Raw genomic sequence first — 16,836 nt, forward strand, 5'->3', positions numbered from 1 at the left:
CCCCTTGCCTCTTCAAGATCAATGCCCTTGCCATTGCCTTCTGTCTTTCAAAAAATTGATACACATGCCGAGTCCAAAGCAATTGCACTATGCTTGTACTAAATAGAACAGTTTAGGAAACAAAAGGAACATGAACAAATGGCTACTAAATAAGCTGGATTTGTCCAAATACAGAAGCAGGGCCCGAAAGCTATTCAGTAAGACTGTAGTACTTAAGGTGGTTTGAGTTACTCTTCCAAATCAAGAGTGGGTTTTTTCCTTACTCAAATTTCAAAACAGAATGAAGATTTTGGATAGTTTATTAATCTGAGATGACGAGGCCAAATGTCTAAGCTATAGGAGACCATAGAGAAGTGCATCTCTACAAGGGCTACTATAATACAACCCATAGTAAACAAAAAGAAATACATGCAGTCTATTCCAGGGGATAGTCCCCCAGTCCAACTCGCACCAAACCACTCCATCCTAGCCAAGGTCTCTGCTTAAGGGTTATCCAATCTTGAAACCTACTTAAATAAGCTGATTGTTCTAAATGCCATTACTCTAGCTTCTCTAATTTAATGGTGCAGAGACCAAGAGCCATTTGAAAAATCACATATACAGATTCCAGACTAACCGCATGAGAATCCTCCTCTATTTCAATTCTCTCAAGGTCCATGTAAAAGTCCATCTAAGGTCCTGGAGAAATGCCATCTCACTGCTAATCCCTTCCTCCAATAGGCTGAAATCCAAAATGGTCACACCGTCATGGCCTGTAATAATCCCCTCCAATTACTTTTATTATCTAAAGTTAAAAAGCTTCAATCTAACTGAGCTAACAAGTTTGTAAACCATAAATGCAAAGCATACATGCATGTCTCTACATACATACATATAACATCAAAGCCTTGTTCCAACTATTTGGTGTAGGATATATGAATCCTATTCCACCATCCTATTCAAGGTCATACATATCTTTAGTAAAATGTAAGTCTAACAATTTATTTCTTAATGCTTCTACCAGCATGGCCCTCAATGGACTTCCCCTTGTAATTTTTAGACGCATCATCTTCCATGGATCACTTATTCTAAAGGTATTTCACTCAATATTCCCTCTTCATGTCAACAATTGGGACTAATCCCTAAACCCTAGTGCCATGATTAGTTTTTGTTAACGCTTTTACCAGCATGGCCCTCTATAGACTTCCCCTAGTAATTTTTAGAGGCATCAGCAGCTTCAACTGGATCACTTACTCTCAAGGTACCATGATTAGTTTTTGTTAAGACAGGTAAACTCAAGTGCATTCATTTTAAATTTCATTCTTCCTAGTATTGCCACTAAGCCATTTTGACATCCTAACCTTCTGCACCAATCCAAAAGGTTATGCATTAATTGTCATGGGGAAAGAATTCAATGTCCAGAAAACCTTGGGACAGACATACAAGCAGAGAGAGGAAATATACACATGAACACGTGCAATATGTATAAATATTTATACATTTGGATATATCAAATTTCCAGGGGATGTACTCATGTACAATTAGTTTTACAGAATCAAATAGAACAAAACTTCTAACTAAACAAAGACGGGTAACTCATTGTTCAGATGGATTCAGCAAAAAATATCACAGCTCCTTTGATACCGTTGTCAAATTACAAGCATCTAAGACAAACCTTACCAAGCCAGCTTAGTGAACCATGAATTTATGGATGAACAAAATGCACAAAGCAAGCCAGAATAGATAATATGATTTCACATACCATAAAGAATTGCACCAACAAATGCATCACCAGCATCGGTTGTGTCAATAAGCTCTGAAGATGGTATCTTTTCTGTAGTTCCCACTAGCAGCATCCCACTTAATGTCCCTATTCTATCTGCACTCAATCTCATCACCGTCTGTAAAATTCAAGAAAAGATAAAAAGTTATCACAATAAAAATACAGAACATTGATTTAATCCATCAAGAACAGTGTCCAGTGCATGAATGCCAATCCCAGTTGTCAGTTCCAGTCGAAGAAGAGAGGAAACCAGAGAGAGACGAATTGATGGGGTATGTTCTATGTCTCACACACCCAGAATGATAAAGTACAACAATGTACAAAGTAGTGTACAAAAAGAAATAAAAGAAAGGTAAAATTACAATATTAACCCCCATCTTCTCTACACCAGTATCAGCATAAAATACAACAGCCAACCTATGATACTCAGAAACCTCTCACTGGTTTTGTCATTAGAAACAAGAGGGGCTCTAAAACTATTTTCTTCCTGTTTGTTTTCCTTTTCTTTTCTTTTTTTTTTTCTTTTCTAGAAGTCAATGGTTTCATAAATCATAATAACTATTTACCACCTGTTGAACATAGGATGCACTTTGTAGCAACCTTATGATCATATTGACACCCGGGCTATACAAAAGGAACAAAGTGAATAGAGCTTTAATTGTCTACCACATAACCTCAATTTACCTTGGATGAAATACATGTTGGGATAGCATTGTTACCATCAATCTCCTGCTTCAGTAACTCTAGTAAGTTGTCCACATCGATTTCTTTTAGGTCAGAACCCTCTACTGAAAGTAATGTTCTCCAGTGAGTAGAACTCATAATCATAAATCATTAAGCAACTGAACTATATCGATCAATGATACATCCACATCCTTCCAACATCAAAATTGGTGGATTAAACTCATCCTCCACACTCTACAGTTGGAGACTAGATATTGGCATACTCACCATTTATGCTCCTCTCAAGCATTATACAGCCACCCTCTCCAAGGGTCACAGTAACAAATTTGATATTTGGCAATCTCAGAAGCATGGAAACAAGTGCACTTGGAATTGATGGGGCCTCTGTCCATTGCTGCCATAACAAAATATTTAAAAATAATAATTAAATAAATTAACAAATCATATGATTTGCAGTCTCATGGAATGACTAAAGTAATGACATCATAAATTTTGTAGCAAAGAACATATGAGAAAAATTATTTTGTCGTTATCCTTTTGAATGAATAATATATAGTTGAAAAGTATTATCATCACTGGGCTTCTAATATATAGTAAAAAATTATTTCGCTGCTATCCTTGTTTCTCCCTCTTCTTCTATACACATGTATAGCTTCAATGATAAAACAATTAGACAATAATGTGGTTATTTTCTACAGTGGATCATTCTCTTGTATATGAGCAAGATATGCCCCATCATTGCACATAATTCTGATTTTGTTCTCTAAAGGGAGTGTACAATGAGTACTCATACTCATTATTGATTCTGGAGTCCACATTCCTTGGACATTTGCAGTGGTTCCAAAGGATGCATTTTGTTGCAGTTCAAATTTTTAACTGGTGCAAAATTAGTACCAGGTTAAGTTTTGCATTCATTTATTTGTAATTATGATTTGCATTTCTACCTGATATAAAATTTGTACTTTTTGTCTCTTTGGCACTCATTGGCAGTGCAGTACAAATTTCACATCCCAAAAATTGATACAAAATCTGCACCACGTTCCTCTGACCTTAATTTTCACCCATATAAAGTGGGAACCACATCATCTTGCATCCTACCATACCTATAGACAGATAACCCTCCTCCAAGCTCTGTTCTCTTCCATTTAAAGTGGAGGTCTGATAGGCTGTGCCCATCACGGACGTTGCTTGAGGCAACCCTTCCTCCTGAAACAGACTTAAAGGGAGAGAGAAGGAACTGAGTGAAAGAGAAGAGAATGAATAGTGATAATTTGCATGTCTTATTCATTTGAAAGCCCTCCTATTTGTACAATTTGATAGGATATTAAGCCTGAGGACGTGGCCTTCTAGAATATACAAGCTTGATTGGAGGATATGGGAACCGAGCTTGTGTCCGGGTCTGGCTCTGGCCCATAGTTTGGGCCTGGGCTTCATCAAGGTCATTTCATTTTATTTCCGGTTTTACTTCTCACAAGCAAATAAGACAAAGTCAAATCTGAAGCAAAAGTAAACCAGAATTTACACTCAGCCCTTTTGCACTCCCATGCATTTACATGAATGCAAATTGAAATTTGTACTGCAACCAAAAGCAACCTAAAGATCAAATCAATAATTTTTCATATACCCATGATTTGTCAGATTGCTTCCACAACAATGTATCTGTGGTAGCGTGTGTTCAAAGCAAATATCAACCACAAAATTATAGTAGTGGCCCATTAATTAGGAGAGGTTAGCAGAAATTTATTAAGAGGATATAGAAAACTGAAAATGTACTGGCTGGATAGGCTTCAGAAAATAGAATCTTTGTTGTGCAACTAGGAACAGAGGGGATGGAGAGAACTACTAATCCCTCTAAAACTAATTAAATCTCCTTTTTTTTTTTTTGCAAGGTAAAAGGAAAATTTTATTAAAGAAAAGAGAAAACTGAGTACAACCACTTAACAGGTGCTAAGATAGCACCCCACAAAGAAGTTCTATTATTAAATCTTAGTGGACCTCAAGTTCTTCTTCATCAACATCAGAATCAGCAGTGGCAGCAGGATCAACATGAGCATCATATCTTTATCTTAAACACTAAGTTTCTGCAATTTATCCACCTTGGTGTTTGTTCTTGCTCGAATAATCACTTTGAAGATTTTTCGGTAGGGAATGCTACTTTAAAAGATCAATTCCCTTTTCTCTTCTCATTGTCCTTACCTGAAAACAAAGTTGTGTCTGATTTTGTATTCTTCTCTATTGGTGGCTTATCTTGGGATTTTGGTTTTGAGAAGATGGGGTAAGGTGAACTTAATGGGCTTTTTTTCTTTGCTCAATTATTTGGAGCGTTTTGTCCTTGATTCATCTTCTTCTGATTGGTAGATATTGATCCTCTGACCCTTCAAAAAACTACTCTTGTGCTTACTTTTTCAAAGCCCTCACATTCTCTTTCCTCTTCTTTTCCAGTTCAAGAGATGTGGTGCAAACCGGTGCCATCCAAAATAAAGGCATTTAAAGTGGGAAGTGTTTCATTTGACAATCAACACATGTGATGTACTTCAAAAGATGAGACCCTACTGATGCATTTTCCCACACATTTGTTCTCTTTGCATGGCAAGTGTATCACATGTTAATATCCTGCCCTTTTCTTACTAGTATTTGGGAATAGTTTTCTTCACTTTTTTGCTGCAAGTGGAATCCCCTGGATGATATGGGGAATTTATTGAAGAACACTTTCTTCAATCCACCAAGAGAGGAAAATCATGTGAACGTGTACTAGAGCTGCAGTTTTGTGGGCATAATGGGGAGAGAGAAATGAGAGAATCTTTAATCATGAAAAAAAAAGCAATAATAGAATCCATCAAGGTTCAAAATTCCGCAACGTATTGGGCCATATCAGCCGATATGTATCGTTCCGACAAAAGCCTGATACGTGGAACATGTAGAAATCGTATGTTGCATTTGTTTCATGTGTATTGAACAGATACAGGCTCGTATCAGGCTATTTCAGGTTTGTATAGGCCAGCACAGGCCCGAAACAGTCCGATACAAATCCTATACACTAGCCATTGGTTTTAACTTTGTTTTGCTACTCCTTAATTACACTAGCCATTGGTTTTAAGCTCTTATAATTTTAGTATGAAAACTACAAACTTTAGCGATAACTAAATTTGAACCTTGCTCATTAGGATTTAATGTCCATAAGTTCACCACTAAGCTCTTATAATTTCAGTCAATAAGTTCCCTCTCCATGAACCTTGCTACTTCTTAATGTCCATAAGTTCCCTCTCCATGTCAACAATTGGGACTAATCCCTAAACTCAAGTGCATTCATTTTAAATTTCATTCTTCCTAGTATTGCCACTAAGCCATTTTGACATCCTAACCTTCTGCACCAATCCAAAAGGTTATGCATTAATTGTCATGGGGAAAGAATTCCATGTCCAGAAAACCTTGGGCAGACATACAAGCAGAGAGAGGAAACATACACATGAACACGTGCAATATGTATAAATATTTATACATTTGGATATATCAAATTTCCAGGTGATGTGCTCGTGTACAATTAGTTCTACAGAATCAAATAGAACAAAACTTCTAACTAAACAAAGACAAGGGTAACTCATTGTTCACGTGGATTCAGCGAAAAATATCAAAGCTCCTTTGATACCGTTGTCAAATTACAAGCATCTAAGACAAACCTTACCAGCCAGCTTAGTGAACCATGGATTTATGGATGAACAAAATGCACAAAGCAAGCCAGAATAGATAATATGATTTCACATACCATAAAGAATTGCACCAACAAATGCATCACCAGCACCAGTTGTGTCAATAAGCTCTGAAGATGGTATCTTCTCTGCGGTTCCCACTAGCAGCCTCCCACTCAATGTCCCTATTCTATCTGCACTCAATCACATCACCGTCTGTAAAATTCAAGAAAAGATAAAAAGTTATCACAATAAAAATACAGAACATTGATTTAATCCATCAAGAACAGTGTCCAGTGCATGAATGCCAATCCCAGTTGTCAGTTCCAGTCGAATAAGAGAGGAAACCAGAGAAAGACACGAATTGGTGGGGTATGTAGCTTACCAGGCTCTGTTTGGATGAGGCTTTGTCAAGTTAAGCCTGCAGTCAAAGGTGAGAATGCAGGGAAACTCCAGGGTAACTTAATTCCTAGTCCACCAAACTGCTATATAGGATCAAGCAATAGAAGATCATTAAGACACGAATTGGTGGGGTATGTAGCTTACCAGGCTCTGTTTGGATGAGGCTTTGTCAAGTTAAGCCTGCAGTCAAAGGTGAGAATGCAGGGAAACTCCAGGGTAACTTAATTCCTAGTCCACCAAACTGCTATATAGGATCAAGCAATAGAAGATCATTACCTCTCTCTGTCTCTCAGAGTCAATCAATGACCAAACCACTTCTTATCATCTTAGCTTGCAGTTCAGATGCTGAACTAAGATCACCTTCCAGGTGAAAAGCATTGAGCATCATCCAAGACATGTCTTGATCAGGAGAAATACCATCAAATAGCATCATGCAGAGAATTTTTTTTGCTTCATTTGCCAAACTCCTTTTGCACAGTCTATTAATCACAGCACTATAATCTCTCAAATATATCTCAAAGCCCATCTCTGCCATCTGATTGAAAAGAAAAGCTGCCTTATACGCATCACCCTTTGCACAATGTGCTTTGATTAGTATGGTATAAGCAGTTTTTGTTACTATAATATTATGGCATTGAAGAGCCTCCAGTAGCCTATTGGCAGGCTTTAGGTTGTTGTACACGCAAAGGCCTTCAATGAGAATATTATATGTAACAGGACTAGGCTGAAGATTGCGTCTTAGCATCTCATTATGTAGACAAAAAGCTGGTCTCATGTCCTGAACCTCACAAAAACCTTGGATGAGGGTATTGTATGTAATTTGATCGGGGACAAGACCTTCTGCATACATATTTGAAAGTAACTGTATAGATTCCTGTAGCCTTTTCTGTTTACATAGTACCTTCATAACTACTGTGTAAGTCAAAACAGTGGGTTTTACTTTTTGAACTTCCATCTCATGAAGCAATTGAATTACAGCAGCTAGATTACCCTCTTCACAATATGCATCCATTAGAGTTGTGTAGGTCACAGCAGTTGGTGCAAGACCCTCAGTTAGAACCTTGAGCAACAACTGCTTAGCTTCATCTAGTCGTTTGCTCTTGCAAAGCCCATAAATAAGGGAGTTATAAGTGACAATACTTGGAGAAATCCCATCTTTGATAATTTGCCTGTATAACTGTACAGCTTTATTGATATCACCATGTTTTGCATATCCAAAAATCATTATATTATACAAAATAATGTCTATCTGCAAGTCTCTCTGAATTTGGGTATCGAAATGTGTTCTTGCCTCTGATATCAATCCCTTCTGGCACAGGCCAGATAGAATAGCACCATGAGCAAAGGAGTTGGCAATCATGTTCTTCAATCTCATTTCCTGACACAACTGAATGGCCTTCCCTATGTCCCCTTGCTTGCAGAAACCATGGATTAAAATTGAATAAGTAATAATATCTGGCTCAAGTCCAGTAGCTTCCATTTCATAAAGAAGTTTTATGGCCTCATCAACCTGTCCTTTTTTACAAAGACAACTAAGAAGAACACTGTATGTAATGTTATTTAACTGGAGACCCCTTGAAACCATCTCTTCCCGCAACTTCAAGCCTTCCTCAACACTGCCTATCTGGCAGTATCCACAGATCAGTATTGTGTATGTAACAATATCTGGGTTTAGCCCTTTGTGTAGCATCTTCTGAATGACCATCTGAGCCCCAGTCATTACACCAAGTAAACGGAATCCATTAACAAGAATATTATAGGTTACTACATCAGGCTCAATACCATGTCTCTCCATGTCCTCAGAGAACTCCAAAGCTTCCTCCACTGAGCATGCAACACATAGCCCATGAATAAGAGTATTATAACTGTATGCATCAGGACCCACTCCGTACTTTAGCATCATGCAAAGAAACGACTTTGCAAAATCTACAAAACCCAGTTTACAGAACCCTGACATGAGGGTATTCAGAAAGACAATATAAGATCTAGATTCCTTTTCCTTAGTCTCCCAAAATAGCTTCACTGCATCTCGTAATCTCAAATGCTTGCATAGACCATCTATAAATATGGCATCGGTATATTCATTCTGAGACACCTCACTGGCTTTGATTTTATGGTATATATCCCATATGATATCCATGTCCCATACGATATCTGTGTGCTTCAGGTTGTACATCAAACTGTTATAGGTTGATGTTGAAACTCTAAAGTTCAAGTTCTTCATCTTACCGAGAACGAAGAGTGCATCGTTAATCATCTCACGTCTTGAATAACCATCAGCCAACACATCCCATACCAGACTAGTGGAATCCCAGCCCCTGAAATTATTACTCAGAAGCTCACAGAGAGAAGGCGCCGAACCGCATCCTATATTAAATAATAGAAAACCTACATGACTGATGAATATTCTACTGCAGCTTTCTGGTAAAAAAAAAAAAATCTACTACAGCTAGCAATTTGATTATAGAGACTATATGGGTTTCACCAAAAATAAGATTCAACGTGAAAAAACAAGCAAACTACAACGATACAACAAAAAAAAAAAAAATCATTTCTTAACAGTAAAAACAAAGCAAAAGAATATACCTTCTTCCTCCAGCATCCACCTTAAAAGCCGACGCAACTCCTTCAAACGCCTTTGTCCCGCCAAAACATGACAAATAACAAACTCGGAAATCCGAGAATGCCGAAAGTTGTACTCACTTCTCAAACAATTGAAGAAAACCAAAGCAGATTCGGCATCGTTCCCTCTCAAGTTTTGGAGAATCTGATCAACTAGTGTAGAATTCAAGGATGAAATTAGGGTTCTAAAGTGACGGCTATTTAGATATTCTTTGACACCAAAGCTTTTTAAACCATTAAGAATTTCTGGAACGAGGTCTCTATTGTGGGATATGGATAAATAGATGGAATCGTCTCTAGGGTTAGAGGCGGAGAGATAGAGAGAACAGTCCTCAGCTGCGATTGCCGAAAAGGAGGGTTTTAAGACAACGAAACGAATGAGAGGGGTAAGATTTTGGGTTGTCTGAAGGCAACGAAGCGACGACGTCCATTGACGAAGGAGGTTAAGCATGGAAGAGCTCCTAGGGTTTTTCTGTGTCCTGCGAAAGACAATAAGCCGTTAGTTTCCCGGCAATTTTGAAACGGGAAGAAAAGAAGGAGGAAGTGTCCGAGAGGGGCGAGGGAAGCGAGCGAGCGAAAGCCATAAACCACAGTACTATTTTTATTAATCTAAATGTAATCATCAAAACAAATTGAAAAAGAAAAAAAAGAGGGAAAAGTACGGACAGGCCCATTGGAGAAGAACACAGGCCGGTCCATATAGAATTTACAATGACATTCAAGTTCGAATTTTAAAATTAAAAAACAGATTCCCACGCCAATTAAGCATTACACTCTTACGTATGGTGGCAATCCAGCTCGGATTTTATGTCATAATAATATTTATTTAAAAATTAATCTAATATTGTAAAGACTAAAATGACCCTACCAGGGCCCACCCTCTTCTCTCTCTCTTTTGTTGCCTCTCAAAGTCTGAACTCTCTTCACGTTTCTTCCTACAACTTTTCCCTCGACGACCAAACTTCGGCTGCTCTCCCTCCTATCTCACTCTCCTTTTTCGTGCTGCCATTCTCACAGGAAACCAGCTCTCCCTCTTCTCTCACTCTCTTTCGTTCTCTCACAGTCTTAGCTCTCTTATCTTCGATTGCTACCTTGCAACTGCAAGTTCTCCTCCCTAGCGGTGCCCCTCGTTCTCATTCTTGTTTTCTCCTCCCTCGCTCCCCCGGTCTCCCTTTCTCAGTCTCTCTTGCTCTCACTTTCTCCCGTTCTCGCTATCCCTTTTTCACACTCTCATTTTCTCCTCCCTCACCCCCCTCAGTCTTGCTCTCCCTCCATTACGCCCTCAACCTCTCCCGCTCTCCCTCTGTCAGTCTCTCTCGCTCTCGCTTTCTTCCGTTCTCTCTCTTGTTCTCCCTCCTCGCTCTCACTCTCTAACTCTCTCCCATTCTCCCTCTGTCTCGCCCCCACTCTCTCTTCTCTCTCTCTCTCTCTCTCTCTCTCTCTCTCTCTCTCTCTCTCCCGCTCTCCCTTCCCCTCTCTATTGCTCTCCTGTTCTCCCTCTATCTCGTTGTCCCTCTCCTGCAAATTTGTGGTCGAGGTCGAATCTAGAGGCATCGGAACTTGTCGGTTGGAGGCCATTTCTTGTTGTTACATAAGTTGAATTTTCTAGGTAGCATTGTCGCCTTTTTCACTTCTATTCCTGTCTCAATATATGCCAGGTGAAGGCCCATCTTAACCGTTCTTATTTTTTGCACAGCATTTGTCACTGCTCCATCATTTTGTTTGCCTTATCCATCAAACTAAAGTTTTGGCCAATGCATCGAAGCCTTCCCTAACCAGAGGAAGTTATCATTTTGAACACCGGTGTCACTAACAGGTATTTGACAATTTCTTTGTATGATAGTTTAATTTGTTATAGTCAATCAAAAAGTCATTTCAAATAAATTTGATTTTTGGTTCTCTTTGCATTTCTATCATAGTAAATAGGTTGCCATTTTTATATAAAAAATTTTGTTAAGTTGTGTTTGAGGCTGATTAATTCCTATTGAATGTGCATTGGAGAACTAGTGTGCATTAGTTTACCCATGAAAAAGAAGATCAAACAAGTGTGTATTTGTAAAATTTCTTCTATGGAAGGTCAATCTACTTTGGTTATGAAAATGTCTCTCCAAAATTAAGATGATAGTTTAGTGATAATCACTCATAACAAACATTAATAATCACATATTGTTTTGTTGTAGACTCTAGGAGGGTGTTTGCTTTCTCAGCATGCTATCCAAATTCATCTTATAAAGAGCCAAATTGAGTTAATGAGAAACAATAATTTGTAAGTTGAATGTCTTCAAATCAAAGAAACCTGAATTTGCTTACCTAAGGTGAGAATTCTGACTAAAATTAAAATAGTAATTAAAAGTGATGTTGATAAAACTTAAATGGGAATAATAACCTTATAACCTTAATATGGAATGGTGCTAAAGTAATTACAATGAAGGCCAGCAATAAGCATAGAATAAAGCAAACAAATATGTTTTGAATAGAGGAAAATAAATTTATGATAAAAAAAAATTTATAACAAATAGGCAGTAACTATTGAACAAAGAAAATCAGTGGAAAAAATTGAACAAACAAAAGTTTGAGAACCAAACAGAAGTTAATTCCATCACACCATTTGTAACCTATTGTCATTCCAAAACCACAACCAAAGAGTGTGAGGCAAAATGTAGATAAGTTATAGATTGAGATTGAAGATACACTTGCTTGAAAATCCAGAAAATTGAGATATGTGGTTGATGAAATACTAAGGTTAAGAATCTCCTCAACCCAAACCTTACCTTCCCCATCAAATCCACATCTATTCTGTGTAAAGTACATAATATAAATAGTTAGAAATATTTCTCCCATATGGGATATAGAGAACTAAATAAGGAAGAGTACTATAGTGTATATTACACTGAATTGAATCTTGGTTTTTGTATTCTAGACATAAGTTCTTATCCAACCATCCAATAAATTAAGTCCTAATCTTTGGTAGTTTTGGACAAGACTGAAGCCATCATTCTCTTGTTTGGCATTTTAGGACTTTACCATTGCACCACAATTGGTTCCTTCGTACAACCAATTCAATGGTTTGGACTAAGCACCAACTTTTAAGTTCAATCATTTCTTGGAGCTAGGTTTTCCACAAAGTAAATGAAATAATATCCTAGAACTTGGTAAGGACAAGACACCCTCAATTGTATTGACATTGCATAGTGATGATCTATTTAAAAATGAAATAATAGTTGGAAAAAGTACAAACTTGGACCCCCTGTAATGTGTATACAAATTTTAGGCCTTCTTTCAACCAACATCTCAACTCTCATATCCTTTACTCCCTTTTGGTCCTCCTTTTCAATGAATTAGAGTATCCTCTAGTCATCTCACTAGACTGAAGGTAGCTCTAACATAGTCACCAAACATCTCCATTGAACACATGTTTTAGAAGAAGAAAGAGCCTAAAGAGAGAACATGCATGGGAGAGCTTAAAGTGATTTACCAAATTTCTAAGAGGCGTATGGTGTTCCACCATAAATCCAAGGTAGACCGCACATAATATTGTTAATACATATTAATCACTTCCTAACATTGAATTTGAACGATTGAATGCCAAAATTACCAAACAATCAAATATTTAGAATGATGTGCATGAAATATTGGCCAAGTCCATTGGTACAAGTAATATTAATTTATTTTTTGTAACATGGATGCTCATGTTGGATTTGAATGACCCATTAGCTAACTTAGCAAAATTTTCTTGGGGTGTGTGGTTGATTTCATGATTGAGTTTACGTGAAGCCACCAACTTTCTAAAAGATTACCTAAATAGGTTTGAGAAGCTTAGTCAAGGATGAGACATGTGATCATATGAAGTCATCTGATACCAAGGATTAATGAATGAATATATGAAAGTCATTTGCACCTTGTTTACCTTTACTTGTGGTTCTTCATATCCTAAATGAGGATGGTCATCTTCTCCCCAATAGACTTCGTGAACATTCTAGGCCCATCGGGATTGCAATGAGGGTACATAATGCCATTATGGGAGGATAACAAAATTATAACACCACCATACTTAGTATATATTTCTTTCATTGTGAAATGATATTGCTTGTTTGCAATGGTTTTTGCAAGTCTTTATATTGAAAATTGTTATTTTAAGTCTATCTTGGTAAATTTTTAACAAGTTAGTTGATGATTACCAAGTTTGCAAATTTGGCACCATATTTGCCAAGGGGCGATTAAGAGTTTTTTTTTTTTTTGAAGAATAAGATAAAATTCAATAAGAAAAAGAATACATCAGGATGGTGATAAGGCATCACCCAAAGAGGAAATAATTCTAAAAGCCCAACTTTGATCACAGATCCTATACTAATACTTATAAAACTGAATGGCAAAATCTTATAATCTTTTCTCCAAACAACCTCTATCACAGTAAAAAAAAACAAACCAAGATGTTCCTTTATTGTCAAATGATATTGCTTATTTGCAATGGCTTTTGCATACTTTTATATTTAAAATTGTCATTTTAATTCCATCCTGGTAATTTTTACCAAGTTAGTTGATGCTTATCATATTGGCACATTTGGCGCTATATCTGCCAAGTGGCCATTAAGATTTTTTTTTTTTTGAAAAATAAGATAAAATTCAATAGGAAGGTGATAAGGCATCACCCACGTGGAATAAACCTAAGAGCCCAGCAATGGTCCCACTAGTCCCATATTAATACGCCTAAAACTGAATGGTAAAATCTTATAATCTTTTTTCCAAACAACCTCTATCATAATCCAATAAAACAAACCAAGATATTCCTTTATTGTCAAATGATATTGCTTGTTTGCAATGGCTTTTGGATGTCTTTATATTAAAAATTGTCATTTTAAGCCCATCTTGGTAAAGTGTTACGAAGTTAGATAATGATTACTAGGTTGACACATTTGGCCAATATATGCCAATGGGCCATTAAGATTGTTTTTTTGAAAAACAAGATAAAATTTATTTGGAAAAAGAATACATTAGGAATGTGATAAAGCATCACCCAAAGAGGAAATAAACACAAGAGCCCAACTTTGATCTCACAGTTCCCATACTAATACACGTAGAACGGAATGACAAAATCTTATAATCTTTTCTCCAAATAACCTTTATTACAATCAAATAAAATAAATCGAGATATTCCTTTATTTGCAAAAGATATTGCTTGTTTGCAATGGCTTTTGCAGGTTCTTATGTTATAAATTGTCATTTTAATTCCATCTTGGTAAATTTTTACCAAGTTAGATGATGCTTGCCATTAAGATTTTTTTTTTGTTGAAGAATAAGATAGCATTCATTAAGAAAAAGAACACATTAGCAAGGTGATAAGGCATCACCCAAGTGGAAATAAACCCAAGAGCCCAGCAATGATACCACTGGTCCCATATTAATATCCCTAAAACCAAATGACAAAATCTTATAATATTTTCTCCAAACAACCTCTATTACAGTCCAAAAAACAAATCAAGATATTCTTTTATTGTCAAATGATATTGCTTTTTTTTCTATGGTTTTTGCATGCTTTTACATTTAAAATTGTCATTTTAATTCCATGATAGTAATTTTTACAAAGTTAGTTGATGGTTACCAGGTTGGCACATTTGGCCCTATAACTGCCAAGAGACATTAAAATATATATTTTTTGAAAAATAAGATAAAATTCATTAGGAAGGTGATAAGGCATCTCCCAAACAGAAATAAACTCAAGAGCCCAGTAATGATCCCACTGGTCTCATATTAATACCCCTAAAATCGAATGGCAAAATCCTATCATCTTTTCTCTAGACAACCTCTATCACAGTCTAAAAAACAAACCAAGATGTTCCTTTATTGTGAAATGATATTGCTTGTATGCAATGGCTTTTGGAGGTATTTATATTAAAAATTATCATTTTAAGTCCATCTTAGTAAATTTTTACCAAGTTAGTTGATGGTTACCAGTTTGACAAATTTGGCACCATATCTACCAAGGGGCTATTAAATTTTTTTTTTTTAAATAAGATAAAATTCATTTGGAAAAAGAATACATTAGGATGATCATAAGCCATCACCCAAAGAAGAAATAATTCCAAAAGCTCAATTGTGATTTCACAGATCTCATAATAATACCTGTAGAATCGAATGACAAAATCTTATAACCTGTTTCTAAACAACCTCATCATAGTAAAAAAAAAATCAAGATATTCCTTTATTGTCAAATGATATTGCTTGTTTGCAATGGATTTTGCATTCCTTTATATTTAAAATTATCATTTTATTTTTATACTCGTAAATTTTTACTAACTTAGTTGATACTTACCATGTTGGCACATTTGGCCCTCTATCTGCCAAGGGGCCATTAAAGTTTTTTTTTTTTGAAAAATAAGATAAAATTCATTAAGAAAGTGATAAAAAATAACCCAAATGAAAATAAACCCAAGAGTCCAACAATGATCCCACTGGTCCCATATTAATACCCCTAGAACCGAATGACAAAATCTAATAATCTTTTCTCCAAATAACCTCTATCACAGTCCGATAAAACAAACGAAGGTATTCCTTTATTGTCAAATGATATTGCTTATTTGCAATGGCTTTCGGATGTCTTTATATTAAAAATTGTCATTTTAAGTCCATCTTGGTAAATTTTTACCAAATAAGTTGATGGTTACCAGGTTGGCACATTTGGCCCCGTCTCTGCTAATGGGCCATTAAGATTTTTTTTTTGAAAAATAAGATAAAATTCATTTGGAAAAAGAATACCTTAGGAACGTGATAAAGCATCACCCAAAGTGAAAATAAATACGAGAACCCAACTTTGATCTCACAGATCCCATACTAATACCCATAGAACTGAATGACAAAATCTTATAATCCTTTTTCCAAACAACCTCTATCATATTCCAAAGAAAACAAACCAAGATATTCCTTTATTGTCAAATGATATTGCTTGTTTGTAATGGCTTTTGCATTACTTTATATTTAAATTTGTCATTTTAATTCCATCCTGGTAAAGTTTTACCAAGTTAGATGATGCTTACTAAGTTGGCACATTTGGCCCCGTCTCTAACAATGGGCCATTAAGAATTTTTTTTGAAAAATAAGATAAAATTCATTTGAAAAATAATACCTTAGCAAGATGATAAAGCATCACCTAAAGAGCAAATAAACCCAAGACCCAACTTTGATCTCATAGATCCCATACTAATACACTTAGAACCGAATGGGAAAATTTTATCATATTTTCTTTAAACGACATCTTTCACAATCTAACAAAACAAAACAAGATATTTCTTTATTGTGAAATGATATTGCTTGTATGCAATGGCTTTTGGAGGTCTCTATATTAAAAAATGTCATTTTAAGTCTATCTTGGTAAAATTTTACCAAGTTAGTTGATGGTTATCAGGTTGGCACATTTGGCACCATATCTGCCAAGGGGCCATTAGGATTTTTTTTTGTTGAAGAATAAGATAAAATTAATTAGGAAAAAGAACACATTATCAAGGTGATAAGGCATCACCCATGTGGAAATAAACCCAAGAGCCCAGCAATGATCCCACTGATCCCATATTAATACCCCTGGAACTGAATGACAAAATCTTATAATATTTTCTCCAAACAACCTCTATCACATTTAAAAAAAACAAACCAAGATATTTCTTTATTGTCAAATCATATTGCTTGTTT

General features: G+C 36.1%; 2 protein-coding genes across 4 annotated transcripts; both read right to left on the reverse strand.

Annotated features, from left to right (window-relative positions):
• Positions 1-482: 482 nt before the first annotated feature.
• Positions 483-6,348, reverse strand: LOC148878604 (uncharacterized). Its single transcript, XM_088957116.1, has 5 exons — positions 6,210-6,348; positions 2,714-2,840; positions 2,447-2,550; positions 1,742-1,880; positions 483-752 (listed from the first exon to the last, which is right to left on the reverse strand). Exons 1-5 carry the CDS (start codon positions 6,234-6,236, stop codon positions 634-636), a joined length of 516 nt encoding a protein of 171 aa, XP_088813242.1. The 5' UTR covers positions 6,237-6,348; the 3' UTR covers positions 483-633.
• LOC148878605 (Tetratricopeptide repeat (TPR)-like superfamily protein) lies at positions 6,210-9,858 on the reverse strand. 3 transcript variants are annotated; one of them, XM_088957097.1, is made up of 3 exons: positions 9,121-9,858; positions 6,811-8,901; positions 6,210-6,326 (listed from the first exon to the last, which is right to left on the reverse strand). In XM_088957097.1, the coding sequence occupies exons 1-2, from the start codon at positions 9,605-9,607 to the stop codon at positions 6,830-6,832; spliced, it is 2,559 nt and encodes an 852-aa protein (XP_088813223.1). In that variant the 5' UTR covers positions 9,608-9,858; the 3' UTR covers positions 6,210-6,326; positions 6,811-6,829. The 3 variants fall into 3 exon arrangements, with proteins under 3 accessions (XP_088813223.1, XP_088813232.1, XP_088813216.1); XM_088957106.1 differs by having other exon boundaries at positions 6,210-6,348; XM_088957090.1 differs by lacking the exon at positions 6,210-6,326 and having other exon boundaries at positions 6,683-8,901.
• Positions 9,859-16,836: the final 6,978 nt, after the last annotated feature.

This window comes from Nelumbo lutea, chromosome 1, assembly GCF_056320005.1.
Source record: "Nelumbo lutea isolate HS-2025 chromosome 1, American lotus-T2T, whole genome shotgun sequence".
NCBI classification, from domain to species: domain Eukaryota; kingdom Viridiplantae; phylum Streptophyta; class Magnoliopsida; order Proteales; family Nelumbonaceae; genus Nelumbo; species Nelumbo lutea.

What these genes read in the sequence shown, in the direction of transcription:
- LOC148878604 (XM_088957116.1), bottom strand. Translation starts at nt 6,236, where the DNA reads ATGCATTTGTTGGTGCAATTCTTTATG. An exon ending in TGTTGGTGCAATTCTTTATG is followed by an intron (nt 2,841 to 6,209) that starts GTATGTGAAATC and finishes TTGTTATGGCAG; the next exon opens with CAATGGACAGAGGCCCCATC. An exon ending in CAACATGTATTTCATCCAAG is followed by an intron (nt 1,881 to 2,446) that starts GTAAATTGAGGT and finishes TGAATTTTACAG; the next exon opens with ACGGTGATGAGATTGAGTGC.
- LOC148878605 (XM_088957097.1), bottom strand. Translation starts at nt 9,607, where the DNA reads ATGCTTAACCTCCTTCGTCAATGGACGTCGTCGCTTCGTTGCCTTCAG. An exon ending in GTGGATGCTGGAGGAAGAAG is followed by an intron (nt 8,902 to 9,120) that starts GTATATTCTTTT and finishes TATTTAATATAG; the next exon opens with GATGCGGTTCGGCGCCTTCT.